Raw genomic sequence first — 12,611 nt, forward strand, 5'->3', positions numbered from 1 at the left:
TTTTTTCAGATTCCAATGGGAACATTTTTTGGTGGTTGTCCAAATTTGGTCGTTAGATTTTTGTTTTTTTTTTAGGAATTCTTTTCATCAATTTGATTATTGGACGTTAAAAAGGGATTTTACATTGGATTGTTTTCCTATTGAAATATCCTAAATTTTTATTTTTATTTTTTTTTTCTATAGAAATTTATAAATAAAAACTCTTAAATTTGTATCATTCTGAAGATCAAAAGTTAAAAGTTTTCCATTCTAAATCTTTCATATTGAAGAAATTCCAAATGCAAATAGTCAAAATCACAGAATTTAAAACTTGAAAATTGTCTAATTTTTAAATGTAAATTTTCAAAAATTAAACTCTTTAAGTCTAATGATCTAAAATTCAAAGTTCTTCCAGTATTTAATTGTAAATTTTCAAGACTTTTAATTCATAGTTCGGTAATTTTGAAGAGTCACAGTTGAAAGCGTTTGAATTTTCTAAAAATAGTCATGCATGAAGATTTATAATATAATACTCTTTTTGCCCCCCCCCCCCCTCCACTCTTCTCTCATAATAATTTGACATTTTTAAAATTAAAAACTTTGCAATTTCGAAGATTTTTCAATAAAAAAATTCTGAAATTTTTATGATTTTGAAGATCAAGAGTCAAGTAAAACATCAAATTTGCATAATCCTTCATTTTCAGATTTAAAAACCCTTCAATTTTAAATATTTGTAAATAAAAATGATAATTAGTAAATAATTAAATAGTTTAATTTTCAACCACGAATATTAATTCTCTACCTAATAGACGAATTTTCTACTAAAAGGATACATTTTCAACATAAGATTAATATTCTATAGAAAAAAAATGAATTCCAAACAAAATACATACGTTAATTGTAAAATGATTTGATGAAACAAATCAATCCTTTCTTCGACCGTTGATATTTATTGATTTTAAATCGTAGATTTCAAATTATTTATGTCTTACGGTCCAATCGTAAATCGAAAATAAATATGAGTTAAAAAAACGTGTTCTTCGAAGCTCAGATATTTATTTAATAGAAAAAACTCCTTTTAAACTTCCTGACGTTTCGGTGCACATGCGTACCTTTTTCAAAGGTTCTCAACCTGAGTTGGTGATGGTTTAAAATAGTCAAACATATCAAATTTCATTAAAAAAACATAACATTTAAGTCAATTATTTTAAAAAAAAAATTAATTAAAATTTAGTCATTTTAGAAGTCTCAAAAAATACTGAGACTTCAATCGATTAGACTACATTTTTTAAAATATAGTACGAGAAAACAAATTAGAGTAGGTTAGGACGAACGAACCTACGCTAATTTTTTTTTTCTCGTACTATATTTTAAAAAATGTAGTCTAATCGATTGAAGTCTCAGTATTTTTTGAGACTTCTAAAATGACTAAATTTTAATTAATTTTTTAAAAAATAATTAACTCAAATGTTATGTTTTTTTGACTGAAATTTGATTTGTTTGACTATTTTAATCCATCATCAACTTGGGTTAAGAACCTTTGAAAAAGGTACGCATGTGTACCGAAAAGTCAGGAAGTTTAAAAGGAGTTTTTTCTATTGAGTAAATATCTGAGCTTCGAAGAACATGTTTTTTTGAATCATATTTATTTTCGATTTACGATTGGACCGTAAGACATAAATAATTTGAAATCTATGATTTGAAATCAAAATACATACGTTTTTAACCAAATATGTGAATTTTCAACGAAAAAGATAAATTCTCAACAAAATACAAAAATTTTTCACTAAATAGTTGAATCTTCATTAAAAAATATTGATTTTCTGCCAGAGAAGACACATTTTCCACAAAGTACAAAAATGTTAACCAAATAATTGAATTTTCAGCCAAGAAGATTAATTTATTACCAAAAAAGAATTGTTTTAAATTACATAAATTTCTAACTTAATAGTTGGATTTTGAACCAAGAACATCAATTTTGTGCCGCAAAATAATTTTTAAGAAATTACTTCAATTTTGAACTAAGTAGTGAATTTTTCAACCAAGAAGATTATTTTTTTTCCAGAAAAGACGAATTTAAACAAATTACAAAAATTTGAAGCAAATAGTTGAATTTTCAATACAGAAGATTAATTTTCTACTAAAAAAGATTAATTATCAACAAAATTACGAAAATTTTAACCAAATATTTGAATCTTGATCCAAAAAGATTAATTTTCTACCAGAAAAGACATTTTCTACAAAGTACAATTTTAACAAAAAAATTGAATTTTCAACCAAAAAGATGAATTTTTACTTAAAAAGAAGAATTTGTAAGGAATTACATAAATTTTTAACTGAATAGTTGAATTCTCAACTAAGAAGATTAATTTTCTACCAAAAAGAACAAATTTTCAACAAATTACAAAAATTTTAACTAAATAGTTGAATTTTCAAACAAGAAGATAAATTTTCAACAAAGAAGACTAATTTTCTATAAAAAAAGATGTATTCTCAACAAAATACATACGTTTTTAACCGAATAATGGAATTTTCTGCTAAGAAGATTTTTCTTTACCAAAAAAGAATTATAAAAAAATTGCGAAAATTTTTAACTCTATTTGAATTTTCAAACAAGAAAATTAGTTTTGTAAGAAAGAAATAATATAAAGAAACTACATTAATTGTTAACTAAATAGTGGAATTTTCAACCAAAAATATTAACTTTCTACCAGGAAAGACGAATTTAAAAAAAAAATAAAACATTTTAAGCAAATTGTTAAATTTCCAAACGAGAAAATTAATCTATTATCAGAAATATTATTTCAGTCGAAAATATTCCATTAAAAAAAATTTTTATTTGAAAAAATGTAGAACTAAATGTAAATGTTTCAAGATTTCGATATAAAATTTTGAAGCTTTTCAAGGATTTTGAAACTATTTAAAGTTAAAATAATTTAACTTTTAATTTAAGAGGTATTCAGTTTATAAAAAAATGTAATCGTTGAATCTTTAATTTTTTCACCTTAACATTGCTTAAAATGATATAATTTTGAAATTTTTTAAATTCATTGATTGATTCTTCAATTTAGATAATTGAAAATTATAACGTGGATTTATATTTTTAGAACTGAAATCTGAATCTTTGAACTCTAATATATATAAGCTTCAAAATTTTTGTTTGGCATTTAAGTAAAAAATGTTATGTTGAAAAGTGTAAGTAGCTTTCTTTTTATACGTGTAAATTATTGAGAATTTGAATACAAAATTGTCGAATTAAAAAACGTTCAAACTTCAGGTTTAAAAGTTAAAAGTTTAAGAGTTTCACTTTGAGTGCTTTAATTTGCAGTTCAGTTTTTATTACTTCAAATGGAACAATTTTGAGATTTAGTGTTCGATTTTTCTCATTTGATTGACCCTGCCACATGTTTGCAAACCGGAAAATGACAGGGAATTTTTATTTTTTATTTTATAGGGTAAATATTACCTGATGGTGGAAGCAACATCTCAGCTTTACCGTTGTTGTGCCCCAATTCAACCCTGGCTCTACTACTTATTCGAGGCGTATCATGGACCAGAAAAGATTTTCGGAATTTGTCTCTCAGCCGTCTACACGATCAGTAAAGCCACCGATTTGCTATCTCGAGGAAAGCTCTTTAAACACGCTGTCCATAAACTAATGCAACAAGTCGTAAGTATTTGTCATACCATACAAAAAAAAACTCTAGACAATTTTAAATTGTCCAAATGATACTTTTTTCTCGTATTTTAAATCAATTTACTAGGAAAATAAGAATAGCACGAGCTTTTCAAATTCAATTCAGAAAAACAATTAGTAATCGAAATGTCCTCTCGTCAAAATTGATAAAAATCTTAAAAATAACAAATTATCCTCTACCAATTCAGAAAAAAAGAATTTTTGTCCCTTATAACTCAATAAAGGTTTTAAACACAAGAAGATGCCCGTTTCCAATTCCGAAGAAAATCGAAAAACCAAATTTCTTCCTCTCCAAATTGATGACAAAAATTTCCCTCTTCCAATTCAGGAAAAAATTGCAAATCCACATTTCGCCCTTTCCAATTCAATAAAAATGTAAAAAATAACAAAAAAGTTTATTCTACAAGCTTAAAATTTTTTTATTTTTATATAACATTTCACTCTTAATCCCGAAACAATGAACTTCCCACAAAAAATTAATTTTCAACCATGAGAAATAAATGTTTAACCAACCAGCGGTATTAACCACAAAATAGCTAAACTTCCAAGCAAAAAAGAAGAATTGTTAACGAAATCAATGCATTTTCAAGCCAAAAAATAGTTGTCTTACAAACAGTTGATTTTTGAACCCGTAAATAAGAATTTTTAACAAAAAAGTTCGTTTTTAGATAGCATATGACTTTTAAACCTATTTCTATTTTTTAGTTTATTTTTTTCACTTCAAATAACTTTGACCAAAATTGGGCCCATAACCTGTTGTTAATCCACCTGTACTAAATAATTTTTTATCCACTGAATCTATTTATTTTGTTCGTTTATATTGGTTTAATCTCTTTTTTTTAACTTTTAATCACTTTTAACGAAACTGGGCCCATGATCTGTTGTTAATCCACCTGCGATAAAATAATTTTTTATCCACTGAATCTATTTATTTGATAGATTTTTTTTTAGTTTCTTTTCACTTTTACTAACTTTTAACGAGACTGGACAAATAACCTGTTCTTATTCCACTAAAAGTGTAACCGTGTTTTATACTTTGAATCTATTTATTATGTCCGTTTTTTTTATTCCCTTTTTCTTTTCTTTTTTACTATTTTTGTGATCTTCTTTTCATTTTAAATCACTTTTAACAAAACTGGGGCCATAATATCTTGTTAATCCATCTGTACTAAAATAATTTTTTATCCACTGAATCTAGTTATTTGGTCTATTTCTGTTTTTAATAACTCATCAATTTCAATAACTTTTAACGAAACTGGGACCATAACCTGTTGTTGATCCACTAACAGCAACATTTTCTATCACCTGAATCAATCTATTTGGTCCTTAAAAATTTTTTTTTTAATCCCCTTTTTCACTTTTAATCACTTTTAACGAAACTGGGCCCATAACCTGTTGTTAATCCACTAAAAGTAAAACCGTTTTTTATCCCCTGAATCTATTTATTTTGTTCGTTTATTTTTTTTTAACTTTTTTTAAAACTTTAAATAACTTTTAACGAAACTGGGCCCATAAACTTTTGTTATTCAATTGAAAACAACATTTTCTATCACCTGAATCAATTTATTTGATCATTTTTTTCATCTCTTTTTTTCACTTTTAAACACTTTTTAACACGTAAACTGGGCCCATAACCTGTTTTGAATCCACTATCACTAAAGCCATTTTTATCCACTAAATCTATTCATTTGTTCTATTTCTAGTGTTTTTAATCAATCTCCTTCTTTCAGAGTGTTGGCTCTTACGCTTCGAAGGATCAGTTGGTCGAATCTGGTGGAATATGCGCTATTTGCCACGACGAATACTCAACACCAGTTAGACTTCACTGCACACATATTTTCTGCGAACTATGCGTGATTACCTGGCTGGACCGGGAGCGTTCCTGTCCTTTATGTCGCGCCCCCGTCACTGACAATCCCATTTATCGTGACGGTCACACCACCCACTTTATTCAAATCTTCTAACTTTAACCCCCCCCCCCCCCCAAACTGATTCGTCATTCGTCACAAAGTTTTCAGTTTTTTTTCTTTTCTTTTTTTTTACCAACCTCCTTTCAGTATTCATGCAACCAAAATGTGTATACAATTATTCCCCCTTTTTAATTGTATTTTCAATCTGCAACTTGAACGCTGATGTGTAATATAACTGTACATAATATTAAGTACATATTATTAAGAGATTAAGTGAAGATTTTAGAGAGTAAGATAGCAAGACGAGTGCCAAATAGTGTTTTTTTTTAAGGTTCATCATTCTCCTACTTGATGGTAAAATTGTGAAATTCTAAAGTAAAATTGTGTTCTCACTGGCTGCACCCCCCCCCCCCCCCCCCCCAATTTGTTCTCTCTTATTTTATTTATTGAAATGTTTAAATATTAAACTCCCTTCAAATTTTCTTTCACAACTTTTGCAAAAATCAATAGTTTCAATACTTTCTTTCAATGAAAAACTCTTTTTTTTATTATTAGTTATAATAATTTGATTATAAATATATTTACATTTTTTAAAAGAGAATTAAAGTGAACGAAATTGTATGGTAATAACTATTTATTGTACATATTCTCATTTTAAGGTATGTATAAAATTTCGTAGCAAGGTTTTGGAACAAAAAAAAGTTCGAAAAAGCGAATTTTTCATTGAAGGAAAGCATTTAAAGTGTGCAAAATTTTGGCATGATTTAAAAATAATTTCAAAGGTAATAAAAAAAATTTTTTTTAATATTATGAATCCAAAGAAAGAGAAAACACACTATCTGGCACTGGCCTTGTAAAGAATTTTAAGTTTTAGAAACGATAAAAGACTGGACTATTTTAATGTTTGATTCCAGTTTTTCAATACGTTCTCTATATTTTTTCTTGAATACGTTTTCATTACTTGTTTATCTTTTTTTATATATATTTTTTTTCTTTCTTTTTTGTTTTTTTTTTTTCATTTTTGAAATACGCGTTCAAAGTATTGGTACTTGATCGCCTAGATAGACTCCAATGAGACCAAATAACACCAATTTGCCAAGTTTATTGTAAAAACGGTTGCGTTCGTTTAATGTAATGTGATGGACTGTATAATAAAATAACAATTTGGACAGTAAACATAGGTTCTTCATTAGTATTAATCCGATTCTGCACAGAGAATGGCGTTAAAAAAAATTAATCTGGTTATTAAAATATCACTGATTGACTCTCAACTGAGACTGAAAAAATTCACCGTCGCCCCTTGTCGCCTGTCGATTAATTTCCTTGTGGCGATCTCTGCTCACTATCTCCTCAATAACTTCGCCGTCGCCCTTGATTAATCTGCAACAACAGCAAAAAAAAATTACTACCGTTAGAGGGTGTCGTTTCAAATTCTCGGGGAAAACGGGGAATGTTTTTGGACAGGGAATTTTTTTAAAAAATTTCAAAGTTTAAAAAAATAATTAGTTAACTTTTTATCTTTTTCAATTATCATATCATTCAGTTTACAATGCATAATTTTAAATATTTTTTACTTTAAAAATTTTCCATTTTAGATTTTTATTTTTAATTGTACATTTTTAATTTCAAGAATTTCAAAATGCTGTCTTGAAAACGCTGCCCAACTTGAAAGACGCTGCCAAAAGAAAACATTTTTTTAAATTCATGACGTTCATTCTAAACATCCTTTAACACAACAACGCCAAAAATTGAAAAAATTGAATTTTTAAACAAATACCTCCATTTTCCACTAAAAAATATAATTTTTTCATAAAAAATGGAAGAATTAAACTTTTAGTGTAAAAAATTAATTTTCAAGAAAATTACAGATTTTTGAGAAAATAGTTCAATTTTCAACCTCACTGCTGAATTTTCAATTAAAATTATGAATCTTCAACTGAAATAATTGAATTTTCAAAAACAAAATTAATTGTACTAAAAAAGAGAAATTGTCAACCGAAACCTAAATAATTAAATTTTAAGTTAAAAAAAGTTAATGCTCAATTGAATTGATAAATTTCCATTTAAAACTAAGGACTATTCAATTTCAATAAGTTCAATTATAAAAATTACTTTCCACAAAAAATCTATCTTTTAAAAAAAATAGTTACAGTTTCAAATCAGAAATATCAATTTTTAACTAAAATGATAAATATTTAAATTAAGTAATTATTTTTTACCAAAATGAGAAATTTTGAACCAAGAACATTTATTTGTACAGAAAAAGACAAAGTTTCAACTAAAAAATAATTTTAAATGATTAAAAAGTTGAAATAAAAAGTTAAAATAATTTTTAATAACAAATGAGTTCAACTTTTAATCTCAAGAAATTTTATTTCCAACCTAAAAGATGAATTTTAAACTAAAATTATGAATATTTTAACTGACATACTTGAGTTTTCAACCGACAAGAAGAATTTTTAGACAAGAAGATTAACTGGCAAAGAAAAAAATTATTATCTCTGAAAAAATCGACTTTTAACAAAATACGCATGTTTTCAACAATATAGTTGAATTTTCTATTTAAAAAAAAAATCATTTAAATTGTCGAATTTTGGACTTGGAAATATCAATTTTCAACTAAAAATTGAACAGTTGAATTTTCCGCCAAACTGATCAATTTTAAACGAAAAATAATAAACCTTCTACTGGGATAGTTAAATCTTTTATGAAACAGGAATTTTAAGCAATAAAGATTGATTTTCTATAAAAAAAGAATAATTTTCTATAAAAAAGGCTAATTTTCCACAATGTACATACTTTTTTAGACAAATAGTTGCATTTTTAAGAAAAAGATGCCATTTTTCAGCCAAATAGTTAAAATTTTATTTTAAAACAAATTGTTATTCAAGATCAAACAGAAATCTACTTATGAAAAAATTTAAATGGTAAAAAAGCATGAAAAAGATTGTAAATTAAAAAAAAAAATTCCAAACTGCCTTACTTTTTGGCTCCTTAGAGACAATGAAAAAAATAGAACATTTGAACTTTCTCTTAAAACTTGAATTCTTTAGCAAGCAAAAAAAAACAACGTATTTTTAGCAAAATAGTAAAATTTTCAACTGAAATAGTTAATTTTTAAATTAAAAAAAATGTATTTTCAACAAAGTAGTTACATTTTTAACCGGAGATGAATTTTCAATAAAAAATGTTCAATCTCCATTAAAAAAATTAATTTTTAATACATGATTTTAACTTTTAACGAAGTAGTTGAAATTTTAAATGAATACACTTATATACGAAAATCTTTTACTCACAAAATTGTCCATTTTAGATTTTTATTTTTAAGCGTACATTTTTTATTTTTAATTTCACGAATTTCAACAATAATTGATTTGACAAAACGATTCTGAATCCGTTCAAAATTTAAGAATTTCCAGATTTTAGCGTTAGAACTTAAACTGTTTTAATTCTATAGTGTTAGTCATAACAAAAATTATTAATTTTAAAATATTGCTTCAGCCTCAAATATTAATTTTTAATCCATTCAATTTGAAATTTTTAAATTGAAAAAAAAAGACATTTAATATTTAGCAATATTTTACTGTTAATTTAAGACAAGTAAATTGAGACCAAATATTACAAAATAAAAATTTTAAACTGAATTGTTTGACATAAAAAACCTTGAATCGTTCAAATATCGAAGAGAAGAGCTTCTAAACTTTGACCGTTACAGTTTTAATTTTTCTACTTGAATAATGTTTATTTTTTAAGCGAAATTATTTATTGTTGTGGTATAAATAGCAATTAAACACTTATTATACGGAGAAAAAATTTGAAATTATTTTAAATAATTTAAAAGATGTGTGTGTATCGACAAAATTCAGAAGCTTTTTAAGAATTGCGAAAGGCTTCAAAAGAACAAAAAAAAATTCTCTTTAATTTCCTAGGAAAATTGAAAGTAAGTTTTCATTTTTAATAATTATTTTAAGAGAATATTTCAAAAGCTTTTGAAAGATTGCCAAATTTGTCAAAAGAGAATCTGGAATATTTTTAAGTAATTTTTTTAAATTTCCAGGATTTTCTAAAAATTTTAGGAAACTTTTTAAAATCTTTCAAAATATTCTCCTATAATAATTTTTCAACAAGAAAAATCATTTTCTATTTTCCTAGTAATCTTAAGAAAATGTTTTAATTCCTTTTAAATCTTTAACAATGCTTGAAAAGCTTTTAAATTTTTTATTTGACATCTGCAAAAATTTACATTAAAATATTTGAAATAATTTCAAATTTTAAATTAATTTTTAATATTTTCAAAACTTAAAATGCCTTAAATCTTTTTCTACGCATAATAAAGCAGGATATTCGCGAAATTGTAGGAAAATTCGATTAATTATAAAAGATATTTAGAATTTCTCAAGAAAATAAAAAAATAATTGTAAATTTGAAAATAATTTAACTTGTAATGTAAAAAGTGTTAAGTTAAAAATCTTTTAATTTTTTAATTTTTCTAGCTTAAAATTGCTTAAAATAATATAATGTTGATATTTTTAAAGTTCATATATTGATTGTTTAATTTAGAAGAACAGTGAAAATGATAACGTGGATTTCAATTTTTCGTACTGAATTTGAATCACCGAACTCTATAATTTATAAAAAATGCAAATTTTGCTGTTTATCGGCATTTCACTATTGAGTATTTGAATAAATAAAATTTAATTTAAAAACTTTTAAACTTCCTTTTTAAAGAATTTAAAATTTAAGAGTTCTACTTTCAGTGCTTTAATTTGTTTTTATTACTTCAAACGGAAAAATATTTGACTTTTTAGAGTTCAAATTTTTTTATTTTATTGGCCGTAAAAAATGTTTTCGAACCGGGAAATGACGGGGAATTTTATTCTTCGATTAAAACGGCCAACCTAAATTCTAGAAAAAAATCCCTAACAATTCCGGGTTTTTTGAGGGTGGTCGTTTTATTTGAAGAAATAAATTCCCCGTTCCCAAAATTTTTTCGCGCTCAATAAAATTAAAAAATTAAAACTAAAGCTAAAAATTTGGCTATCTGAAATAATAAAAAATAAAATACAAATTAAAGCACTCAAAGTGGAACAACTGTTGAATTTTGAACTTTTAAAATTGAAGTTTCAAAGTACTTTAATTCAAAAATTTTGTATTCAAATACTCAAAAATTAAATTCAAAACTTAAAAATCTAAATTTAAAGCTGCGTAATTTACAATTTTTAACTTTTACAAACTATAGACCTCAAATTTTAACATTAATTTCAAAAATATCAATCCACGTTGTCATTTTTAATGCTTTTCATTTTTTTTAAACCAATATATTTTTTCAAATTAAAAATTATTATTGAATTTACTGTTGAAATTTTCCCACAATTTCTAATTGATTTTACCCTTGAATTGATAGCCTAATTTAAAATAAAATATCGATTTCTTTACAGATTGTAAACAAAAAATTTAGACACTTTTCAAGAATTATGAAAGGGTTCAAAAGATTAAAAACATTCTTCGGATGCCTAGGAAAATTGAAAATCATTTTTCATTTTGAAAAATCATGTTAGAGAGTATTTAAAAAGGTTTTAAAAAATTTACAAAATTGTCAGAAAAGAATCTGGAAAATTTTAAAGAAAATTTTTTTAATTTGCATGCTAACTTTGAATCTTTTCAAAACCTCTAAATATCTCCTAAAATTACTCAAATTTTTTCTACAAAGAATAAGTGTTCAATTGTTATTTACACATAAAATAAAAATGTTTTAATCCAAAATGTTCGACTTCAAACGCTTTTAATTTTCAATTGTTTTAGGTCTTCAAGACTGCATTTTTAAATTCTTTAAATGAAAAATGTAAGCTTAAAAATAAAAATTTTTATTGGAAAATTTTGCAAGTAAAAGATTTTTGTATTAAGGATTGTAAACTGAATAATAGCATAATTGAAAAAGATAATTCAACTAATTATTTTAAAAACCAAAAATAAATTCACATTGATTGCAGTAAAATTCTACTTTACATTATTTAAATAATTTCTGTATGTAAGTGTATTTATTTAAAATTATAACTACTTAGTTCAAAGTTAAAATTTAATTATTAAAATTTTATTAAAAATTAATGAGCCAAAAAGAAAGGTAGTTTGAAAGTTTTTTCTTTTAATTGTAAAACTTTTGCATGCTTTTTTACCATACAAATTATTTAATGAAATTTAAACTATTTGACTGGAAAATGACACTTTTAAATTAAAAATTCAACTATTTGTTTGAAAATGCATGCACTTTGTGAAAAATTGGTCTTTTTATGGAAAATTAATCTTATCGTTTCAAATTCACCTTTTTGATTGAAAATTCAACTATCCCAGTTGAAGATTCACCATTTTAGTTTAAAATACATCAGTTTGGTTGAAAAGTAATTAATTTGAAAAAATTGGTCTTTTTTAATAGAAAATTCAACTATTGTGTTAAAAACACGTATTTTCTTAAAAATTTATTTTTTCATAATGACCTTTTTCTCACAAAGTTAATCTTCCTGTCTAAAAATTCTTGTTTTTCAATTAAAAATGTATGTATTCCAATTAAATATTCATAATTTTAGTTGTAAATTCTTCTTTTAGGCTAGAAATAAATTTACTTGGTTGTAAGTTAAACCAGTTTGTTAAAAATTAATGCTTTTTGTTTAAGATTCATCGTTTTAATTAAAAATTAATTTCTTTCATTGTAAACTTGGATTTTCTTTCGGTGTTTTTTGTTTTGAATTTTTTTTAACTGAAAATGTAACTATTATTCCAGTTGAATATTTAATAATTTTACTTAAGAATTAATTCCTTTCGCTGAATATTAATTTTTTGACTAAAAAATTTATTTAATCAATTTTTGGTTCGAAAATTATATTTTTTAGTTTAAAATCCGTCCTTTTCGGTAGAAATTAATTTCAAAGGGATGGGGTGGACGAAGTACTAAAAAGGATTGATGCTAAGGTAGAGATAGAGGAAATGCGAAATATAGGAAGGGAAGTGAGAAGAGGGGAGGTAATGGTACT

General features: G+C 24.8%; 2 protein-coding genes across 5 annotated transcripts in view; one reads left to right on the forward strand and one right to left on the reverse strand.

The window, feature by feature from the left end:
• Positions 1-5,980, forward strand: part of LOC117173330 (RING finger and transmembrane domain-containing protein 2) — a 22,645-nt gene extending 16,665 nt beyond the window's left edge. The window contains exons 4-5 of the mRNA XM_033361825.1: positions 3,434-3,649; positions 5,407-5,980. Coding sequence (XP_033217716.1) covers positions 3,434-3,649; positions 5,407-5,640 — 450 coding nt within the window. The 3' untranslated portion in view covers positions 5,641-5,980. The remainder of the gene's footprint in view (positions 1-3,433; positions 3,650-5,406) is intronic.
• A 567-nt stretch (positions 5,981-6,547) lies between these two features.
• Positions 6,548-12,611, reverse strand: part of LOC117172508 (ADP-ribosylation factor-like protein 6-interacting protein 4) — a 38,254-nt gene continuing 32,190 nt past the window's right edge. For all 4 annotated transcript variants that reach the window (XM_033360518.1, XM_033360516.1, XM_033360517.1 and 1 more), the window contains one exon: positions 6,548-6,966. In XM_033360518.1, coding sequence (XP_033216409.1) covers positions 6,840-6,966 — 127 coding nt within the window. In that variant the 3' untranslated portion in view covers positions 6,548-6,839. The remainder of the gene's footprint in view (positions 6,967-12,611) is intronic.

This window comes from Belonocnema kinseyi, chromosome 5 (assembly GCF_010883055.1).
Source record: "Belonocnema kinseyi isolate 2016_QV_RU_SX_M_011 chromosome 5, B_treatae_v1, whole genome shotgun sequence".
Lineage (NCBI taxonomy): Eukaryota > Metazoa > Arthropoda > Insecta > Hymenoptera > Cynipidae > Belonocnema > Belonocnema kinseyi.